Source organism: Crocodylus porosus, unplaced genomic scaffold (genome assembly GCF_001723895.1).
Source record: "Crocodylus porosus isolate Cpor-Errol unplaced genomic scaffold, CroPor_comp1, whole genome shotgun sequence".
NCBI classification, from domain to species: domain Eukaryota; kingdom Metazoa; phylum Chordata; order Crocodylia; family Crocodylidae; genus Crocodylus; species Crocodylus porosus.
The window spans coordinates 129,373,203-129,397,114 of NW_017728943.1; the positions used below are offsets into that span (position 1 = coordinate 129,373,203).

Genomic DNA, 23,912 nt, shown 5'->3' on the forward strand with positions numbered 1-23,912 from the left:
CTGGGGATGCAAGTTGGGCTGGGGCTGGGTGGGGAAGCCATTGGGGGGGTATGGAGGAGTGGGGCTGGGTGGGGCAGCCATTGCAGGGGCTGCAGCAACTGGTGCAGGATGGTGCAGCAGTTGGGGGGGCATATGGGCCTTGCAGGGGGAGTGGTAGCCCCTGCGGAGGACATTTGACCCCCATTGGGGGGCATACCCCTTGTGTGGGGACTGAACCCCCGTTAGGGAGCTGAACTCCTTGTTTGGGTCGGACCCCCTGTTGGGGGGCCAAACCACTTGTTTGGGGCCATTTCCTTGTGGGAGTGCAGGAAAATGTGTATTCATGAAACATGTATTTAGCGTTCACTTTATTATTATGATAAGAGACTTGCTTTAACACTGTAGATATATCAATACAACATTATCCAACTGATTGCTCTCTCGCTCTCTCTCGTGGTCTTTTGTTTTACTTGTGGAGGAACATGGATTTGGGGGTATTTTACAGAGTGACTTTGGGATTTTTTTTATCAGGGATTTTTCCGTTTTCCAATAAGGAACACCAGAATTCCTGCTAGGGAGGCCAGTGGCAGGACCTTACCTGCTCAGAGCTGGCACTTTGGACTCATCTGGTTGTGGCTGACCTCCTGGCCAAATGGGGCCAGGAGGACATGCTTTGACAGTTGAAAGCAGGCCGCCACACCCAGAACATCTTCCAGGCGATATCTGCCCAGATACCTGGGCAGGGGCACACATGACAGTAGTGCCGTACAGAGGCCAACCCTGCAACCGCAGTCCACTGGGAGCTGGCCCAGAGGGGCAGATGCCTCTACTGGTTCTACAGTCCCTATCTAAGTCTGGCAGATGCACAGCGGGCCACAGCCAGGCAGCAGCCCCCACTGCCAGACTGTTGCAGTGGGTAGAGGGTGCAGGGAACAATCAGGGCTGTCTTTACAAGGGGTAGTGTCCCCAGGTACCAGTTGGCTGGGCCCCACAAGCTCCTGAGCTACTTGCCAGGGCAGCTTTTTATACTGCTGGGGACAGCACAGGTGCTGGCCCGGGATCTAGCTCCCTCTGGCTGCAGATCCAGGAGGAGCCAGGCGGAGTTATTTTGCCTCAAGTGGCTCCACACCAAAGTGCATGTCCGAGCATGCGTGCTGAAGCAAAAAGCCCTGGGTCAAATTTGCACCGCTTCTACTTGAGCTGCTGCAAGCACATGTGCTTGTATGTGTGGACATGCCCTCTATGTGAATGAAATGGTAAGATTATCACTCATTCAACCACACAATTCCAAATGTAGAAATTCACAATGCCTATACACGGGATCCAGAGTGGAGGGGAGGGCTTTAATTAGAATGGCTCTGAGAGCCACTCTAATTACAGTGCCTGCAGCATCATGTGTGTTCAGTGTCCTGCACTTCAAAATGGTGGCGGGACACTTGAACTAAAGCTTGTTCGATGAGTTTCAGTTCAAGTGCCCCCACTTCCATTTTGAAGTGCAGGGATGCTGAATAGAAGTGACGCAGAAGCTGCTGGATCATGTCAATTAATATGCTCCAGCGGACTCGATTAATCAAGTCATTAGCATGCCTCAGAGCAGACATCGGGCACATCTATAGGTTCCCTTTCCTCCTAAATAAAAGTATCAACTTCAAAACTACCTTCTAGGTAACAGTAGTTCATAGCCACATTTTTTCATTCACACACTTGGAAATGTCACTTGCTAAATGTCAAATGTGTAAATAATGATTAAAATTATTTTAAATCACAAATAGCATACTTTATGGATGTGTACAGAAGTTACATTTTTCACGTGAAGAGGCCCCCAAAAGCACCCTGTAGCCATAACACAACAAACATTTATGGCTGCAGAGCACTTTTAAAATGGCCAATAGAGCAAAAATTTGACTCTTGTCTGTAGTATCAGACAGGGGTGCTCTATGGCAGAGTGTTTTAGGGAACCTGTGTATGGGCTTCCTGCAAAGGTCAATTTCAGGTGATTCTGCCTGTATCCCACGCAGCTTTGTGGTGCTGTCATAGAGGAGAGATAGAAAACCTCTGCCTCCTTCCTGAGCAGCTGGGTGGGAGGGAGTGGGGGGAAGGGAGCCTCCACTGCCACATGTGCTCCTCCCAGCTACCCCTGATGAGGTCTTGGCAGTAGCCAAGCCAGGCCTCCAATGCAGGGGGATTCCCTTCCCCCTCCCCACCCCTGCATGAGTGTCTTGACAATGGCAGCCTTGTGGCTGCTGTTCCTGGAGCTGGGGAAGGTGGGGAAATGAAGCCCCCTTGCCTCACAGGCCTGGCCTGACTCTCCCCAAATATTAGCTGGGCAGGGTCCATAAGGAGGGGAGGTCCATTTTCCCTGTTGCCCCAGCTCTGGGTGTGGCAGCCACAAGGCTGCTGTCAAGATGCTTGTGTGAGGGGGAAGAGAGGGAGAATGGTGTGGCAGGGGAGGGAAGGGAGCACTCTCTTGCCACACAGACCTGGCCTGGGTCCCCCAAGATCCCAGCAGGGGTAGCCAGGCTGGGCCTGCCCTGCAGTGCGGGGAGCTCCATTTCCTCCCGACCACCTAGCCAACCCACAAAGCACTGTAGTTAGAGCACCTTCCCAAAAGGCCGCTTGAAGTTCTGTATGCAGCCTGTGTGAGGGTTCATTCAAACTGATATGGATAGGAATATGTCCCACCCCTCTTCTCCCACTCAGATTTTGCTAGGGTTTTCCTTTTAAAAAGTATTAACAAGAGCCAAAGTTGGCAATACTGTGTGAACTGTTTCATGTAAACACACCTGGAGTCCTTACCAGTTTGCCACTCCTCTTACGTCCTAATTTGTCTTTTTTGGTGTTGTTCCAGGTTCATAAGCCTTGCATTTGCAAATAATTTTTATTTAAGCAGGGGTTTCTGTCACCTCTCTTTTGGGGTGTCCTGACAAAAATACTCTAGATCCAGTTAAGATTCACTTGGCACAAGCTAACAAGTTCATATCCTGTCACTTTCCCCAGAAGCATGCAATCAGTCCAATTTGCAATCTTTTTTCAGCCTAACGTCTTCCCACCACTCACAGCATTTCTAAAACTTCAGAGGCCAGATGCTGGCTGAATATATTTGACCATATATTTAAACAAATTGTTTCGTTAACATCCATTAATAAACATCCGGCACAATTCGGACTGTAATGTCACATAACATATCATTAAAATTAGCAGATATCTTTGCTAATAAATTAATGCTGCCATGATAAAGACAGGTTTTTTTTTTTTCCTGATTTGAAATTAGCCATTCTAAAACCAGAGAAGTCAATAAATTTAAACTTACGGTTACATGTTCAATACATGAACAAGTTAACACAATTAAATCCGTTTTTGGTAATTAAGATTAAGGAGCTGAGCAACAGTGATGATAGTAATGAGATGATAGTAGTGAGAAGGTCTGTGGAAGTAGGAGGCAGATTTTCATTTTAGCAATGTCTACTTAAAAAAGCCAGCAAGATATCCACAAAGAGTTGTAAAAAGAAGGGTCTGATATGTGAGAAATTAAGGATTGGGTCATCAGTGGACAGATGAAGTGAAGAGTTCATGAACAACCTACACATTGAAAAACTAAAACTGTAAACTACTTGGGAAATGTTTGTGCAAAATGAAACCATTAACAGAAAAACAGTCTTGCTTTGTGGATGGTTCCTTAAGCAACAAAGGGCTAATGCGGAATCTTTTTTTTTTGCATCAGCAATTCTGATCTGTTCCATGACAGATGTTTGTAGCATGTTTTATAGATTTTATATCTGTTATTACATGATATTTCTGAAGTTTCCCTTACTTCCTGGAACAGCGTAGAATTACCTTCCACATCTCATATTGGAAAGGGACTCAGTGAATGCGGAAGGTGTTTTTACACTGGGCAGTGCCAGGTAGGAAAGGGTTAAGTGCCAAGCCTAGGGAGTGTAACTGGAGCCTTGGTTTGTTTAGCAATCAGTGGAAGGAGGCAGAGCAAAGCTGAAAAGCCCAGCCCTGTAGTTCTTCTCTGGTTAAACAGGTTACTGCTGCTGTTGCAGCTCTTAGTCACTAGAATGTAGGTGGGGTTCACTCCTCCCTTAGTGCTGATTAAAAAGCGGCTCAGACACAGACACAGCCTCTCTCTGCAGAGAAGCCTCCTTACACCACCCTTCCCTGTAGAATCAGGAGGAAGTTCTTGCCCATCCTCTTCTGCAGACCCTGACTGCTCCGTAAAGATGGTGTCGTGCCAGTGCAGTCTTGCTTGCTGGAGATGCAGGTGGCTCCTGCCCCTTATCCTTGGGTTAGCGATCATCATGGGCATCATTGCACTGTCTGGCAGGGGCTGGCTGGAGTCGGAGCCCGGGGCAGAAACTGTGGAGCACCAAGCATCTTTGTGGCAGAAGTGCCTTCGGGCGCCACCTAATCTCAACTGGCGGTGCGAATCCCTCATGGACTACAGTAAGTGCTTGCAAAATGGGTGGTAGCAAAAATGGTTGCAAAAGAGGGCTGGGTCACACCCAAGCTCACCGTTCTTGGTCGCCCATGTCATCCCTGCCTATATCAAATACCTGTAAATCTTTACCCACCTTCTTTGGTTCAATAGTTTTCCCTATGGATCATGATGAGCAAAATGGCCTTTCCTCTAGGCCTAGGAAGAAAAGTCCAGTTGCCTTATCGTGTGTTGCTTCTTACGGGGCTGGGAGAAATCAGGACAGGCTAGTTTTTGCAGGACTATCTCTACAAATGTTTCAGAATTAGAATTACATAAAACATTAAGCCTTATCTGCCTCAAGCCCATCCTTCACTACAGCATGAAGAACTGATAGTAAAAAGAAAATGAATAGGATATTTCCAATCAAATGAACAGGTCCAGTTGTTTATATGTTCCCTTGAATTTACTGCATGCTTTCTGCTAACAGTGATTTCAGCTCTGCAGCTCTAAGCTGTCTCTCCTTAAACTACCAAACTCTCTGATTATTGAGTTGATAAAGCACATTATTGCTGAGACAGTGTTCACAGGCCCAGAAGCTGTAATGCTGTGCCTATGCTTCTTGAAGTGTTCTGGCGGGAGTGAGGGGGGATCTGAGTCAGAGTTCAGAAATAAGGAAATTTTCCTGGTTTTGGTGTCTTTCTGAAATCCAATTTACAATGGAGCAAGGTGTCTTTCTGAAGGTAGAAAAAATATGCACTTTCTTGCATGTGTGTGTGCATGTGCCCATGTGTTAAATTAGTTGAGAAAATCATTTCAAGGAGCAGAATACCATGATGTATATTTTAAAAGTAGCTTAAAAAGTTAGTAAATTATGTTTGGCTTTCTATTCCATATGGATATTACTTTCCTATGCTAGAGGAAAGGCTTTGGCTAGTACTAGAAGCAAACAGTTTACCTGTTACACTTGCTACTCTAAAATGCATTATTTAGAGTCAAGTGTGCATTATTCCTCTGTAACAATAAGTGTAGAAGAATCCCACTTTTTCCCCTTCCTCCCTAAGCATAAAGAGCTGTTCCTTGAATGTATTGTTTTTTTTAATAACCTATTTAGTGGAAGAGGAGAAAACATAGTGTTGTTACAAAAGAAAGATTCAAGTTGATCTGGAAACTTGTCCACTTTGTTTTGCCCTGAATGTTGTGCATGGTGTATAGATGGAAGCAAAACTTGCTTAAATTTTTCCATCATAACACTTATTGTTCCTACAAAATACGTTTCATTTTGCTTGCAAACAACTACAGTTTTATAAACATCTTCTATCTAAGGGTCTTTGGTTGCTTGGTGCTGGTGTGTTTGGGTATATGGTGGCTTTTTTTTTTTTCATACTTTTTTGAAAAGAAGGAAATTAACTCCTTTCAATATAGTACCTTTGTGTTCGCACATACTTCCTAAAAATGGAAGTAAAGCTAATGAGGTAGGGTCGCACATTCATAAAAAGGGCTTCTGAATTTAGGGGATCAACTACACAAGGACCTTCCGTTTAATCTGAATTAACTTTTAAAGAAGATGAGATAAATTGCCACTTTACAAAGTGAAGTAAACTAAATTAAAACCACTTTCATTCTGAGTAAAAATGTTTGCATGAGTTCCATGCACTGCTTCAATCCAATACTACTCAATATGGATTAGTTTTCCCAATTTCCCTATATAGAACTTTATTTGCCTAAATGTCATGTTATCCAATTCAGCCTTGTTTTTTAATCAATCTTTATGGCTAAGTACAGATGTTGAATCAAACAGCCTGACACTGGATTGATTAAATTTTAGCAGGTTAGTCTAAACTGCATAGATTGAACCAATACACAAATGAACAGGCATTCACTTTTGATTTCTGGAAATGTAGCCACTGCCTGCAGTGGCCCATGCCAGAAGCCAGGGGGCACTGGAGCATACTTCCCTGATCTGCGGGAGCAGACAGCTTGGGCTAAAGCTAGTCTGCCTACCCACCCTGCGAGGAGGGGTTTGCCAGGGAGGTGCAAAGCATCCTCTGGAGGGGATCTGGAACAGAAGTTAAATAACCTGATTTAACCTAAATCAATTAAGTCTGATACTACATCCATCCAGGTTTATTTTAAACCAGTTTTGACCATTCTGAAAGCGGTTTATGTGCACTGAGCTGTTGTGTTACAGATTTGAACTGATTTCCAATCACTTATCCCAGTTTATGTGTAATTTCTGTCCCTAGTCTATATAAGGTTTAATGATACATTTTTCTCAGATTAGGCAAAGGATGTAACATGCCAAATCATGGTCTGGCATGTTACTTTGTTTGACATGTCAGTATGCTAATATGTGTATGTGTGTTTAAAAAAAAAAAAGAGTGCTTATGAAATTTAACTCAAATGGGCAAGGACCATGTTGCAGTGTAAAAAAACTAGCATTCTGCTTGTACTACTTAGTTTACCCCACCTTATATCATGCCTTAAGAAGAAAAAGGTTCAGTGTGGATTCCTCATTAATATAAAGCTATGTTGGACTGATTTTTTTTTACACACAATTCTGTGAGTCTGGTGTGATGACTCGGTGTGCTTTCTTTGTGAATGCTGAGAAAAGGAAATGAGCTGAAGCACTCTCTGCATATGTAGAGGGAAAGAGGAGGGGGGCAATGCCTAGACTGCACTATTTCTTAAAATGCATCTGAAACTCGTGCCTACAGTGTCCTGCAATGAGCCAGGGGTGGAAAGGCAAAGAAAGGAGTATAGATTATCATTTTATGACAGAAAAAAGGGGTTGTTTTCACTAACCATTTAGGCTTGAAGTCAGCAAGTTCCTGAGTGACAGCTCTTACATGTTGCCAGTACACTAAGAAGAAAGAATGGGGCCACTGCATTCTATTTTGATATAAGATAATGTAGCTCAGAAAACCCGTGGATGAAGCTTGCCCTATGTGGCCAAATCATACTGTTCATACATATCATATTTGAAATGTCCTGATAAGGTCCCATTTCAGTCTAGCCTTTTATCTTAAAAGTGAAATATTTTGGGCTAAGGACCAATACTGGTTGGTTAGAATGTCTTCATTCTAAATGTGTTTTTAAGTTTTAAGTTTCTTGGGTTCACAGTTATTTGAATTGTCACATGCAATTAATTTGAATCATCACATGCATTTCTCTTTTATGTGATGGTGAAGTATCTAACGTGGTAGTTATTACAAATATAACCAGCAAGAAAATAATCCTTTGGGATTTATTACCTGCATTATCATTAACTCGGAGGGGGGGGGGAGGAATGTACCTGTCTCTTTAACAGGATGAAAAGACTACAAGCTTTATGAGCATGAGCCAGACATCTATGAGTCATAAGTCTCTGTAGCTGTGTAACAACAACAGTATCTAGGAGATGGGGAGTGGACCTTGATACAGAAGGCTTCCAGCCAAATGTGTATTTGTATTCTTATCAGAGAGCTTACATGTATTAGGGAGAAATATTAGAGCTATATTGCATTTGCTTGATCTTGCTCCTCCATGCATACAATATTTTCTCCCATACAACACACACTTTTTTTCCAAAAAACAGTTGCTGAAAATTGAAGTGCACATTCTATGTGAAAATACAGTAAGAGCAGTTTCTGTTTTATGAGTGGGGATCTATTTAAATTGCAGTGAGACAGGGATTTTCTTGGGCTGCTCATGATGCACAGAGCAGATTTTGTGGTATTTTTAAAAGTGAACATCCCCCACCAATGATAGGCTGAGGGCCCCTGGCAGCCCCACCCCTGACTGCTGATTGCCTGATAGGCCAGTCACCCATCTTCAAACTGCAGGATTGCATCTGGCTTTTTAAAGATGGTACCAAAACCCTTTCACTTTTCTTAGTGGAGCTTTCACTGAGTCTATGGCTAAGTACAGACAGTCAGAAAGCCTGAAACTAAATTGATTCAGTCTTTGCAGGTTAGTTTAAGCTGCAAAGATTGGACGAATAAGCAAATGGACAGACATTCACTTTGGATTTGGGAAATGCAGCCACATGTCTTCTGGCTCAAGCCAGAAGCTGGGGGCACTACAGCACGGTTCTCTGGCATGTAGCCAGTATGGGTTGTATGGTCTCTTACTCTTCCTGCTGCCCCTGAGGTCTCTGGGATTTGCAGTCCACAATCACAGCAGCAGGACTCTGCAGGGTTGCTTATCACTTCCTCTTCCCACTCTTAGATGCCTTTGGGAGAAAAAGAGTGGAACCATCCCTGTTCTCTGGAGCAGACAGCGCAGCCTGGCCCAGAACTGCAAAATGCTGGATTGCTGGGGGGCTCTGATTTCCCTTGAACCTGGAAGGGGTCTGGGGCAGAAGATTCATACACTGGTTTGACTTAAATCAATTAAGTCTGATACTACATTCAACCAGGTTTATCTTAAATCAGCTTCAGCCATTTGAAACTGGTACACTGAACTTCTAGGCTAGGGACAGGCATTCAAAAAGCCTGAGCCTGAATTTATTCAATCTTTGCAAGTTAGTCTAACCTGACTAGGCTGAAACAGTTTGTAACCACACAGATATTCTCTCTGGACTGAGGAAATTCAGGCACATGCCTGTAGTGGCTGAGGCTAGAAGCCGGGGGTGGGGGGAGGGGGCTACCAGAGAGGCCCTCCATTCCCTGCCACAGTACTGAGCTGGGAGCAGCGGCAGGACCTCTGACCAAAAAAAAGTTCTTATGAAATTTAACTCAAATGGGCAAGAACCATGTTGAAGTGTAAAAAAACTAGCATTCTGCTTGTACTATTTAGTTTACTGTACCCTATATCATGCCTTAAGAAAAGAAAGGTTCAGTGTGGATCCCTCATTAATATAAAGCTATGTTGGACTGAGTTCTTTACACACAATTTTGTGAGTCTAGTGTGATGACTCTGTGCTTTCTTTGTGAATGCTGAGAAAAGGAAATGCAACTGAAGCACTCTCTGACCATCCCAAGTGATTCACTGCTGGCTTCTCAAGGGAGCTGAGTGTTGCCAGCCCCCAGCCCCCTGCTAGCACTCTGAGGCAAAGAGGGGTGTGCAGTGCATGCATCTGTTGATCATATGGAGCTTTTCAATCTCCCTCTCCCTGCTTCTTTATATTATCTGCAACAAACTGACAGGCAAGCAAGCCAGCAGGGGGCTAATACTGTTTATCACCCCATCAGCAAAAGAGTAGCCTCTCTCCATTAGTTCAAACTCTTCTTAAACAGTTTACCTGTTGACTAGCTCCAAAAAGCCCTAAGTGGTCACTGTTCTGTTTGCTTGTCCCAGTGAAATTCGAGACACATGCACACAGACCTAGGCATTACCTAGGGTCCATGGGGTTGGGGTTTGTGCTGTGGGAGATGTGAAGTAGGGGCGGATTCCTGCTTGAGCAGCAAGGATAGGGGGCTTAGGGTGGGGGGAAGCCAGGCAAACCCTGATGTACCTGTAGTCTCTGCTAGAGCTGCAGCCAGGGAGCAGAGGGGCCCGCTCTGCTGTGGAGCAGAGTCCTGCCTAGAGAACATGCTGGGATGCTGAGGGAGTCTGGTTTATCTTAAATCAGCAAGTGGTCTGGAGCAGACATTGCATAAACCAGTTTGATAGTGCATTCAACCAGATTTATCTCAAACCAGTTTCAGCCATTTTCAAACTGGTTTATGTGCATGGAACAGCTGTTCTGTTACAGATTTAAATCAGTTTCCGATCACTTAAACTGGCTTATGTGTAACTTCTGTCCCTAGTCACTAGCTCAGCCTCTCAGTAGCTCCCTCTCAAGCCACATGCTGTATGGCTGCAGGGACTGCCACACTTTCTTTGTATTCTAGTAAGTTTTTATTTTGTTTTGGGTGATTCCATGCAAAATTACAGGAAACATCATTTTTCACGGTGATTGCGGAAACTGCTGTTTTTTGCCGTTTCCATGAAAATCGCAAAACTGGAATTAAGTTGGTCCCTATTAATGAGGCAAAAGTGAAAGTAAAATCTGCTGGTGAGGCACGGAGAGCAGAACAATGAACAGGCCCAGGTCCCTAGCTACTGCTGTTCAGTTACTTATTACAAGTAAAGGTCTTTTTTTCCTTTCATTCTGCCTTTCAAAAACAAGGTGCATATTTTATTCTGGGACATGTTGTATGCAAGGACATAGGGTATTTCCAGCTGATATATGATAAAAGGGTTGCTTTAAAGAAAGGTGATTTCACTTTGTAGTGTCTGCTCAGCAAAGGTGAATGATGATAAGAGAGACTCTGTTAAAGCTGATATGTCCAGCTTCCACCTAAATCAAATATTTTTAGCTTTGTGTCTACATCAGGGAGTTTTTTATAAAAGATTTGCACTAGACTGGCATTCATGCCAATGGCATTAGTAATAAACACTAGCATTGCTAGACCAGTTTAGAATCTGCTAGTGGTTACCCTAGGATTTCTACCAGAGCCAACAGTGGTTCAGCTGAACTGGGTGTGTACTAGTGGCTCATATTTGGTGTTGTGTGTATATTTTAATAAGGTTCTCTAAAATAGGTATGGCTTATTCAGAACTCCTAATGAACTAGAGGGCTGCAATGCATAATCTGTACTAAGGTAGGGCACCTTGGAACCTTGATTTCTTGCTCTGATGATGTGTCTATGTCCATGTAAGCACTCCCACCCACTCCATTCTGTTCCATCCAGGGCCAGATTCATCCTTCAGTGGGCCCTAGGCAAGCAGACTCATGGGCCCCCAGGTGAAGATGAAATCTGTATATAACTTTTTTCATTTAATAATTATAATATGTAAAATAAGCACAACTGGGCCTGGCCACTTCTTCACCTATGGCCCTAGGCATGTCCTTAGTTTGCCTGTGTGTTAATTTGGCCCTGGTTCTATCACTGGACATGCTTTCCTACAATTTTGCATATCTTTTACACAAGAAAATCCACTCCCCTTACATTTCAGCTAAGGAGGAACTTCAAGACCTCCTTACTTGGTTAATAACACCATGTTTTCCCAGCTTTTCATGCCTCTTGCCTTAAAACTGAACAAAACTCCTATAGAAGACAGGGAAGATATGCCCATTATAGACTAAGAAAGACACATAAAGAACATAAACTATGGCAAACTTGAGATCAATTTGTCAGATGCTCTTGTAATAATTTATAATATAAAATATTGTCTGCAGGGGAAGAATGCTGATATTGAAAATCATCTAGTCCATCTCCATGTTGATGCAGGACTATTCTCTTTTTCTGAACAAAATAAAAGACTGTTTTGCAATCATTTTTAACTGATCTATACAGTTGAATTTCTGTTCCTTCTCTTGCTTCATCTACTGCACAGCCGAGGAAGCTTATCCAACATTCATTGTAATGTCTCTTCCTGTCTTAACTTTATCCTTTAAATACCAAATGTTTCCCTCAATAATTCCACTCCCTTGTTGTTTGCACTCTTAATATTTATAGACGTATATTCTTCTATTAGTCATCACTTAGAAAAGCCGTGGGTATACACACATTTCTTTTAGTCTTTCCTAATAACTATATCCGTTCAGTCCCCAAACAATTTTGGTTGCTCTTCTTTTGAATGCCATCCAATTAGTAAATAGTTCTCTGGTGATGAGATGTCCTAGCTTTCAGGTGAAGCTAATAAAGGAGAGGGAAGAAAAGCTCATCTTTGCAAGTAGATGGAAGCTGCACTGCTGTATGATACCGTGTTAAGAACTTCAATTTGCCAGTTCTAAGTCAGCCACTCTCTGCCAAAGGAAAGATCATAAAATGCTAAATTCAAAGAAATTGAACTTTCAGTAAAAGAAACTGAGGGCTGCAAAACCATCCTTCGAACTGTGAGCCCAGCTGAAGTCGGTGCTAAATTGTCTTTTCCATATGTAGGCAAAGAACTCCAGTTTTCCTAAGCAGCAGCTGAGTAAAAGAGATAAGACAAGCTATGCTATCTGCAGGGAAAGCCAGTGGAAAAACTGACATATAGGAGAAAGACCTCACAAACTAAGACTGAAAGCTGAGACCTACTCAACAGCCAGAAGTCCCTGGTGTGAAATGATGAGAGGAACATCACCACAATAATAGTGACAATGGGGGTCCTTTATATTTGCCAGAAAGCTTCAGCTAAAGGCTGATAGAAGGAAGGATCTCTAGTCATAGTCCAGGAACAGCATACTGTAGAGAGATGGCAGGAGTGTGTGGGTATGTGTAAGGGGGGATTTCTCTGTGGCTTCACCAGGTGTTCACTGATGGATGCTCCTACCTTTACCTCTTATATTGACTATACTAAAAAATGTGTGGAAAGCTACTGGCATTATCAAAATCTCCCGTTTGGGTCATGTCTACATATGACTTTTCTTTATTTTTTTGCCAAGAATTTCCTGCTCTTGCTTTTGCTGGTAGTGGCAACAGGTCTGAAATAAGAGCAAAAATAGGAAAGTTTTTGCCAAAAGCCTCATACAGACGAGGCCCAAGTAACACAATCATTGAAATTTGCAAACAATGTTTGTTTCTTCTCTAATTATGAAGGCATTAATTAAAGCTGGCCTTGATATTAATCTATGCAATTTTATCTCTAAAAATTTTCCAAAGCTAAATCTATTACTAGCTTATTACCAGAGCTGAAGAAATACTTCACAGACAGTAAAATAACTAGGGGTGAATAAACGGGGTAGTGACTAATGGAGGCCTCAGAGAGTGGGGGCAGGAGTCGCACATCCTTTTCAGAAACCACTGCTATGAGGGGAGGTGATAGCATGGCAGGCAGCCAAGGGGTTAAAGCTGCTGGGTATAGAGAATGTTTTGTGTCCCTGGAGTCACTCGTTTCCCCACCAAATTCACTGTTTCACATCCCAACTTCAGATGGGAATTGCAGGAGCTAGCAACTGCCACAGCCTTGTAGCTGCTGGTTACATCAGTGCCCTTCCCTCTGTCCCCCCTGAACTGTTCCCAAGGCACAAGATATCCAAAGGCCTGACGCTGCAAAGCACAAGACTGTGCCTCCTATACCTCTGTTCACAGGAACGAGGTTGCATACTGACTTGACACAGTAAGAAGTTATACAAAATTTATTTTTATTTGTAAACTAACTAAATGTATTTGATAAGGAAATTGCAGAGGCACAGGGATTGCAAGACCCTGACCATGCCATTATTACCATTACTTTCAGAGCAAGACAAACTTGAAGATGTCAGAGGCCTGAGCAAGTTTTTACTTGCCACTGCAAACTCCCTTAAGGCAGGGTAGCACACAGATTTGGCTTCTTGCAAGGTCCTAGCTTTGTAATCCATTCAAGGAGCTCTTATAATTAGCAGTTTTGTGAGTTATTCTGTATGACAAATCTCAATAAATTTTAATGGGTAGTTTAATCTGGGAGGCTTTTTTGAGCTGTTTCTAGGTTATATTTAAATATATGTATACAGCAATTATTTTTAAATGAATCTTTTGGCTGTGGCAGCTCTGATCAATGTCCAGTACCAGCACTGGGTGGTCAGAGAGCAATGTCTCGCATGGAGTTACCGTATCCTGTCATGATTTAGTTGGGGAGATGGTCCTGCTTTGAGCAGGGGGTTGGACTAGATGACCTCCTCAGGTCTTTTCCAACCCTAATTTTCTATGAATCTATGATTACAACACTGTTTAGTTTCCATCCAGAAATTCTAACCATGTCCTCTCTTTCATTGCTAATCCTGCGTCCCTTCCACAAGGGAAGGAGTGCACAGGGTATATGCAGAACTGGTTAGGGAAAGAAAAAAAGGCAGGTGGGAACTCAGACAAATTTCCCATCCCTTCAACAGCTCTATCAAGAACCTTTCCACACTAGGGGTACATCTACATGAGATGCTTTACTGCACAGTAGAGGTAATTACTGTGCAGTAAGCATTTACATCTACACGTGCAGATGCTTACTACACAGTAATTGGCTCTAATTATGAGTAAATTTGCTACCTGCAAAGGCAAATAACAAATTTACTTGTGATTAGTAATTGCACAGTAGCACTCATATAGATGCCTGACTGGGAGCAAATGTGCTTCTAGTCAGCTGGGCAGCAGGGGCAGGGGATTGTTTTCTGCCCCTGGGAGCTGCCTGCTGTGGGGTGAGCTCCACCACTGGAGTCCAGGCAGAGACAATGTCCCCCTCCCTTGGCAGCAGGGAGCTTCCAGCCCCCACTCCACAACTGGGGGGCCAGATCTCAGGGATCCTTATCTCCTAGCACCAGCTCCATGGTCACAGGGCTGGTGCTGTGAAATAAGGATCTCCCAGCACTGGCTGCTGAAGGGGCTGGTTGCAGGGCCACAGGGAGCAGAAGCAGTCTAGTGTTAGGAGCAGCAAATCTGCTCCCGCATCCCTGCATGGGTAGACATGTGTTCAGGAGAGTTTACTTGAGAGTAAACTGCTCCCGGATCATCTGCGTGTGTAGACCCACCCTAGGAGGACTGCTTTGAGGTGTGAATCTTTGGTTACTTTCTGTTGAATCTGTTAATGCCAGTATAGGCGTAGTTTTACTTTATATTTACAATATATCCAGTGTTTGCCAGTCTAACAGCACTTTTCTCCACACTTGTAGCTGGAGTCATTTAGTTATGAATACTTTGGACAAACATAGCACCCAGGCCTAAAGAACTTGTTTAACAAGTCATCAGAAATAAGACATCTCTGCAAAACATGCTGACTTTGAAAAAGCAGTGTTCATATAAACTGTTCCAAGCATCCCTAGCTGTGTCCTTTGTATCTATGACGGGGAGGGTTGACATGTTGGCTCTAAAGGATTTTCTGTTTTAATGTGTACATGCAGAAAACCAGAGCTTTTTTGGCAAGTGGAGGGCTATACCTCATGGCAGCTACCTATTAATGACTCCTGTATCAGTACTTTTTAGGTCATGGACACGCATATTGTTAACAGTAAAGTGAAAGGAAAGGGAGATCTACAGCACATAAAATGCTCCGTGTCATGTGTGCATCCCTTTCATCTACCATGGGATAGGAAAGTGCAGAGGGGCAGTTACCACAGAGAAAATGACCTTGCTCTAAATAGTTGTTGCATATGTCTTAGATTCTGAAGAGTAAAAATAATTAGCTATTCCCTGCTTCACACGGAAGACATGGCATCTTTGCATCATGCATCAATGATGTCTGCATTGCTTATATCTATTTAGAAAGACAATGGGGCTTGGCTGTAGTCCACCTTTGTTCACAGGTGAGCATTTACTTAAAAATGGAAAACTGTGGTTCATTTTTCAGGAGGACATTTTTCTCTTTTGGGGCCCATTGTTGCAATGATACCAAGAAAGACTTTTCTACAGGATCCTTGACTATGACAGATGTTGACTGGAAGTGTGATGTCACTTTACTGTAATAATGTCACTTCTAAATATCCAGTTGGCCTTTTTCTTCTACCTCTCAAGGACTTCAAGCTACATTTGAGACCCAGGCTAGCCCCATGAACCTATTCCTTGAATGTATAGTATAGTGTAAAATAATAATAATAAAATTAGAAAGTTTGTTGAGAATTTCACCATTGAAATGATTCTCTTCCCTTGTCCCTAAACTTGTAAGTTGTTTCCAAATCCGTTTGGGCTTTGAATAAATATCCTCCTTCCAATACCATCTTTCTGTTCTCAAGGTTACAACCCTTCTTCTTCATAGTTTCTTCTGTCGGGTATTTCAAATCTACACTTCTCTGATTCCATTACTCCATACAGCAAATAGCTATCAAATCCAACTCCTTGTTGATTCTACCCAAACCACCTCATACAAATACATCTAACCTATTAGCAAAACTACATGGTTAACCCTGACACAAACACAAGACATAACACCCTAGCCTGCCATAGGTTATGCAGAGGGACAATGGTGGCCAACATGCTGCTGCTACAAATGTATCTCTTAATCCTCTTTCAGAGCTTTTCTCATTTCTTCATCCATTAAAAATACAGCTATAAAACCATGATGCAAAACAGCTTCCATCTTCTGCTCACAACAGAAAACTTCACCTTCTGGGGAGAGTTTCCTTCTGTAGTCCTCCTTGCATTCTTCTTGTCTGTTTAGTCAGAGATCTCCTCTCCTTCCACTGAATTTGTGGAATTTTTAGAATTAATTACAAGAAGTTCTGATTTCAGTCAAATCTCTTTTTTTGGTTGTTGTTGGTTGCTTGTAAAACCTCATGAATATTTATGGCACTGTGTAGAATCATAGAAAATGAGGGTTGGAGGGGACCTCAGGAGGTCATCTAGTCCAACCCCCTGCTCAAAGCAGGATCAGCCCCAACTACATCATCCCAGCCCAAGCTTTGTCTACCTGGGTTTTGAAGACCTCCAAGGGTGGAGCTTCCACCTCCTCTTTGGGTAACCTGCTCTAGTGTCTCCTGCTACCCTTCAAGTGAGATAGTTCTTCCTAACAGCTAACCTAAACTTCCTTGCTGCAACCACCGCTCCTTGTTCTGTCATCTGCCCCCGCTGATAATAGTCCAGCTCCATCTTCTTTTGAACCCCCTGTCTGGTAGTTGAAAGCTGCTATTAAATCCCCTTTTCTGTCTTCTCTTCTCTAGACTAAATAAGTCCAGTTTCCTCAGCCTCCCCTCATAAGTCATGTGCCCCAGCATCCTCACCATTTTTGTTGCCCTCTGCTGGACTTTCTCCAATTTGTCCACATCATTTCTGTAGTGGGGGCCCCACAACTGAACGTAGTACTCCAGATGTGGCTTCACTGGTGTTGAATAGAGGGGAATAATCACTTCCCTTGACATACTGGCAGCACACCTACCAATGCAGCTCAGTATGCCATTAGCTTTCTTGGCAACAAGAGCACACTGCTGGCTTATATTCAGGTTATTGTCCACTGTAACCCCCAGATCCTTTTCTGCAGAGCTGCTGCCCAGCCAATCACCCCACAGCCTGTACTGGTGCAAGAACATGGCTGGTGAACTGAGACTAGTGGGGTGGTGGAGCATCCCATGGGAGTGGGCGGTGGTTTGCAGCTGGCTGGGAGCGAGGGGGGTGGGGTTGCAGCCTCCCTGCTATTGGCCCAAATGCCTGGCTGGCATCAAACGCTCTTCCCCCACCCCAGCCAGATGCAAACCCCACCCTGGTCCTGCCCATCTGCAAGCTCCTCTGCTTCCCCACCGCTCCCCTGCGACACTCCATCACCCAACAAGTCTGATTTTACCTGCCACGCCTGCGGGAGCATGGGATTGTTCTGTCGTAAGTACAGGACTTTGCACTTATCCTTACTGAACCTCATGAGATTTCTCTTGACCCAGCCCTCCAATTTGTCTAGGTCACTCTGAATCCTAGCCCAACCCTCCAGCGTATCTACTACTCTTCTCAGCTTGGTGTCGTCTGCAGACTTGCTGAGGGTGCACCCTATGGCATCTTTCAGGTTATTGATGGAGACATTGAACAAAACCAGCCCCAGGACTCAACCCTGGGGCACTCCACTTGATACTGGCTTCTAACTAGACATCAAGCCATTACCCTCTCAGCCCGATGCTTCAGGTAGTTTTCCATCCACCTTACAGTCCGTTCATCCAACCTGTACTTCCTTAGCTTTCCTGAGGGAATGTTGTGGGAGACCATATCAAAAGCCTTGCTAAAATCAAGGCTGAACTACAGCTACTGGTCTCCCTGCATCCAAGATCCAGTCATCTTGTCATAGAAGACAATCAGGTTGGTCAGGCATAACTTGCCCTTGGTGAATCCATGCTGACTGTTCCTAATCATTTTCTTCTCTAAGTGCTTCAGGATGGATTCCTTGAGGAACAGCTCCATGATTTTTCCAGGGACTGAGGTGAGGCTGACTGGTCTGTAATTCCCTGGATCCTCCTTTTCCCCTTTCTTAAATATGGGCAATATGTTTGCCCTTTTCCAATCATGTGGGACCTTTCCTGATTGCTATGAATTTTCAAGGATGATGGCTAGTGGCTCTGCAATCACATCATCAAACTCCCTCAGCACCCATCCGGCCCCACGGATTTCTACATGTCCAGCTTTTCTGAATAGTCCCTAACCTGTTCTTTCACCACTGAGGGCTCCTCACCTCATCCCCCCAAACTGTGCTGCCTGGTGCAGTAGTCTGGGAGCTGACCTTGCCTGTGAAGACTGAGGCAAAATAGGCATTGAGCACTTCAGCCTTTTCTGCATTCTCTATCACAAGGTTGTCTCCCTGATTCAGTAAGGGGCTCACTTTCCCTGATCCTTTTCTTGCTGCTGACATACAAACCCTTCTTGCTACCCTTCATATCCCTTGCTAGCTACAACTCCAGTTGTGCTTTGGCCTTCCTCACTTCATCCCTGCTTGCCTGAGCAATGCTTTTATATTCTTCCCTAATTATTTGTCCAAGTTACCACTTCTTATAAGATTCCTTTTTGTGATTTTAGTAAGTAGGACTAAACAGTGGTCTCCAAGGGTACATACTCTGTTCATACATTTAGGTTTCTAAATTAGTGTAGTGGAGTTCACTGTTACTGATGCTATACTTCTGCCTGGGTGTCAAACTAGCTCAGGTAGCTCTACATTACATGCTTTCTGCTGGGGAGATATACTTTAATTTAAAGTAATATTGACTGATTTTAAGGGACTATTCCAAATGATATAATAAAGGGAAGAAAAGACCTTAATGACATAAACCAACATGTTTTGCATAACGTTCCCCTCCCCTTTTGTTTTCTTTCCAAGCCTGGGGAAGAGCTGCCGCTGCCACATACCTAGTTGGCTTTGTGATCCTGGTCATCTGTTTTGCCCTTGCAATCATAGCCTTCTCTGTCGATATACTTCGTTTTAACTTTGTGCGAGGAATTGGAGGATTGCTCTTTGTTGTTGGTAAGGTTGCCTTTTAAACTGATTGTTTCACATCTGACACATGCTAGCTGAACTAAATTCTCTCACCTTTAAATAAATAATAATATCAATAAAAAAGGCCCAACTATGCAAACAGTCATCACAATTTATTTTTACAAATATGAAAACATTGCTTTACGTGTATAGTAATTCTTAATTAAAATACTAAAAGGACAGCAATTAAGGACATTTGAATCCTTGAGAAAACTATGGTTTTTGCAAACATCCTATGCAAATACTTCTTTCACTTCATCACAGCGCAATACAGGTTACTGACCTAATGGCCCAATTTTTGTACTAGAATGTAAAACCTAGTGAATTTTATTCTCTTTAGGTGTAGGTAAAGGATTCATTCTTTAGCTACTCTGTACCCCAGAATGCCCTTTTGAGGTCAGTCTGCATGACTTTATGAATAAGGGCCTAATCCTGCAATAAGATGTGTATAGGTAGATCCTAATATCTGCCCATAATTCCATTGAAATCAATGGACTCCTGTAAAAATTCAGAGGGATACCTCCATTGATTAGGTCCCAGAAATGGGGTAAATCCCTAATTACCTGAGGTTATAGACAACTGATCTACTTCACTGGGTGATGGAAAGGTCACCTGTTGTCCCACAGGGTCAGGCCCCTATTGCTCCTGAGGCTTCCCGGAACCCCAGTTTTCTCCACTTGCAGATGCATGCCGCATGCTGCATGCCAGGGCATAGTAGCAAATATGCACATTTGGGGAATTCCCTGCTGGGGGTTTCTTGGGCCATGCCTCTGCAAACAAGGGAATCTGGGTTTCTCTCATTAGTAGAGGTGCACCCCAAGTTGGGGCTCAGTAGCATGATATGCATGCCTGGGGAATTTCCTGAAGCCTTGGGAGCACCTGACTGGGGCATCTGGAGAACACAGGCAGCTCTGGGCTGCCTGCAATCTCCTGTCATAAAACAAAAAGATATCTACTGCAAAGAAAGCAGCCCAAATATTTCCCGTCTATTAGTGTGGCCTCAGTTTGCAGCATTTGTCACTTGACATGGGGCATGGATGACTGTGGGTTTGGCCTATCCATTAAATTTTTATGGCTGCACAAAGGCATCATCTGTTTGCAGCCCCAGAAAGGAGCATATTCATCTGCAAATAACTTCATAGCAGAAAATGTGATGAGATGAATTATTGCTTGTTCTCACTCTCTTCTTCTTTCCTTTTAGCTGCATTCCAGATTATTGGATTGGTTATCTATCCTGTGAAGTTCGTAAGCACCTTTACAGGAATGACTGGATCTAACGTGTTCAGCTGGGCTTACGGTTTTGGTTGGGCTAGCACTATAGTCGTAATTGGCTGTGCTTTCTTCTTCTGCTGCCTGCCTAACTGGGAAGATGAGGTCCTTGGTAACATCAAGCCTATGTATTAGTAACCTTCTCCAGAGAGCAGTTGAACAGCATATTGTATACCCTGAAAGAATAAATTCAAGTATAAGCGCATAGAAAATTATGGTAGAAGAGCTTTTTTCTGTTATTTTTTTTAAGTTGGGTGTTAGAGGCTGAAAAAGACCATTTTATTTTTCAAATGAATTTTGAACCTGCACAGTACTGAGTTAATCAAAATGTATGGCAGTTTTCAGCAAATATTTTAGGTCAGAGAATGTGTGATACAAATATGTTTGGATAAGTCCATTTGTTGCTTCCCTCTAAACACACAAATTCTCACTAACAGCATAACAAACATTGCATCTTTATTTGGACATCCATTTACAAAAAGGATTTTAGCCTTAAGTTACAAGGGGAGAGTGAAGAGGAATATACTGTAAACTTGAATAGTCCTTTTGGAAACCTCAAGTGGCACTCGTGTGGTTATGCAAATTTCTCATTGATAAGAGAGAATGTAAAAACACTTCAAAGAATGTGCTTTTCCATCCAACATAACTAGTCCTAAAGAAGAATTTTTACTGTTTGAGTCCACTGAAATTCAAGACTTCTGAGATTAGCCAATACCAGGGGTGAGAAGACAATCCTATACTGATTTAAAAATTTGAAAGTCTAAAAAATGTAAGTTGGGTGGAATGCTCCCCAAAAGTAGACAGCAAACATCTACATATACAGCTGGCGTTCATTTTTGAAGACTGAAATTCTTGCATGCGCTGAAGTGCTAAGTGGCTTAACACAGATATTCTTAAAAGAGAACAAGCACCAATCTTTGTACCATTGGACTTTATAATGTATTTTGTTGTATTTTAGAGATGTTAGTTCAGACGATATTTTAGAGTTGTATTTTTTTATTGAGTATTTTTCATTTCCTTCAACCTTTAAAAAACACATTGCTGTAGCTATGATACAGGCTTTGGGGAAAGTTGGAATAAAACTGAAAACTTTAAAAAGCCTTCTACATTTTTTTATGTATCACTAAAATAGCTTGTACCATTTAATACTTTGTGCACTGTAGACCATTAGGGGCAATAGGTTCAGTTGAAAAAGTCTTTGGGTGAGTATGTGTAGTTACAGTTATGTGGATAGATTTCAGGGAATAATCTGAAACTCCACCTGAATGAGATAAAGGTTGTGCTTCTAGTCCTGGTAATTCAAGCATAAATCTGTCTTTTAGGCTGTGGACTGATATTACCTTTGTAGTGCTACAAAAGTCAAACAGATTCACGTACATACCCCATTTAGTGCTACAAATATGGCAGAAGCACTACAGAAAAGTTGCTGGTTGACACATCAACCTCTCTGTAGTGCTATTTTTTGTAGTACTGCTCGTAATGCTCTAGTCTAGAGGCTTTGCAGAGGGGCACCCAATTGTTACACCTGGAGCACTTCATTTTGTGTCTCTTGGAAGAGTAGCAGCACTTGCTACAGGCATTTAAGGTGATGAGATCCCAAATTACCAGTGACTTGACACTCAGCTGTGGGAGATCCATGACTGATGGATATGAATATTCCTTATAGGATGTCTAAAGAATACTGAATGTATGAATAAAGTATGAATATTCTTTATATGAATGCTTTTGAGGTAAGTTACTGTTTTTGAATAGCATTTATTTGAACTGTAGAGAGATTGCAAATGCTGGAAGCAGTCCTGACAGACTGGGTAAAGTGACAAAAAGTACAAAGTAGCTGCACTTTCTTTCATTGTTTGTCAATTAAGCTGGAGCTTATCACTGGGTTGAAGAAACAGCACAACTTGTTCCATATAATCATCATACCTATACCAGAGGTGAATTGTGTGCATGTATGTACTTAATATACAAAATGCAACCCATAAGACCTATCACAATATTGTCCAACTAAAGTACATTAAAATAACAGTTTTCTAAAGGCTCAGTTCATTTTTATAATACCTTTTGTATTATATCTCTTAGTTTAGTAATACTTTTTTTTCTCTTGGTGAAAATGCTGTATATTGTAGATATTATAATATCACTCATGTCTGTTAAATCACCTACATTGACCATGCCTTCTGAGAAAAGAATCATTTGACAAATTTTGGCTTTTTTTTCTATATAGTAGAAAGCTGTTGGCCTTATGAGGTAATCAGTACCACTAATGGGATGATAGCTAACTTGTATATCAAATGCAAAACACAGCAAGGAACTATAGCTTGGTTCAGCAAATACTTTGCACAATTAAATATTAAAGCAAAACAGAAAAAATGAAAGTGGATATACATAGTCATGGGAGGTGACTGACTAGAAATGTGTTCCTCAATATAACCGAATTATCTTACATGTTCTTTCAATTGTTGTCCTACTTGATAAGAAAGAGCATTAAATGGTGGAAATATTTTATGAAAAATAATAAAGAAAAATGAAAATATTACCTGCCTGATGTTCAGGAATAAGCTACTACAAATAATTCTTATTTACACTCCCAATAAATGATAGTAATATATTTTGGTACTGTACTTCTTTCAGATAGGGTAGCTTCATTTAAAAATATATACTGATAGGTGATTGGGGTTAAGAAATCGGTTGCAGAAGTTTCACTTAAAACATTTACTTAAGGTTATAATAATTCTTGACACCTTTTAATATGAACATAAACAGGTACTGATTCTAAGTTAATAAATGAGGCTAAGCCATTGTTTATTTGAAAAGGGAAAATTCTTACTGTTAGGGAAAACGTGAAACCAATACAAAGTATACAAAAGAACACACATTTAAATATCATCAAAAGAAGTCTGAGATACAGCAGTGCACCATTAGGCCAGGAGGTTCACAGATTCACAGAAGTTTAGATGCGTGTCCAGCAAGGTGCATGCCCAACCTCCTTGGGTAGGTGCTTGGACCACTCCCACTGGGTGTCTATTCCAGAGTCTGGTCACACGAACCATGAAGAAGTTTTTCCTTATAGCAAGTCTGAAATCTTCTTTTAGGAGTTTATGACCATTGTTCCTGGTTTTCTCCTAGGACACTTTGGTGAATTGTTGTTCGCCTAGTCCCTGATGCTCTCTGCTGATATATTTGTAAGCTGCCACCAAGTCCCCCTGAAGTCTTCTCTTTTCTAGACTGAACAGTCCCATATCTGTCAGCCTTTCCTCATAACGCTTGCTCTTCAGGCCTCTAATGATACAAGTGGCTCTTCTCTGGACCCTCTTAAGCTTTCCACATCCTTCTTGAAGTGTGGCACCCAGAACTGGACACAGTAGTCCAGCTGCAGCCTCACCAATGCGGAGTAGAGCTGAAGAATAACTCCCTTAGTTTTGCTTGAGATGCATTGGTTGATGCATGCCAGCAT

General features: G+C 42.4%; 1 protein-coding gene across 1 annotated transcript; it reads left to right on the forward strand.

Annotated features, from left to right (window-relative positions):
• The first annotated feature begins 3,990 nt into the window (after positions 1-3,990).
• On the forward strand, positions 3,991-23,066 carry PERP (PERP, TP53 apoptosis effector). The gene is made up of 3 exons (XM_019550182.1): positions 3,991-4,425; positions 19,034-19,177; positions 20,391-23,066. Exons 1-3 carry the CDS (start codon positions 4,203-4,205, stop codon positions 20,591-20,593), a joined length of 570 nt encoding a protein of 189 aa, XP_019405727.1. The 5' UTR covers positions 3,991-4,202; the 3' UTR covers positions 20,594-23,066.
• The last annotated feature ends 846 nt before the right edge of the window (positions 23,067-23,912 follow it).

Excerpts from the sequence above, each read along its gene's own strand:
- PERP (XM_019550182.1), top strand. The coding sequence starts at position 4,203 with ATGGTGTCGTGCCAGTGCAGTCTTGCTTGCTGGAGATGCAGGTGGCTC. Across the intron at positions 4,426-19,033 it reads CGAATCCCTCATGGACTACA|CCTGGGGAAGAGCTGCCGCT; the intron begins GTAAGTGCTTGC and ends TTTCTTTCCAAG. Across the intron at positions 19,178-20,390 it reads AGGATTGCTCTTTGTTGTTG|CTGCATTCCAGATTATTGGA; the intron begins GTAAGGTTGCCT and ends CTTTCCTTTTAG.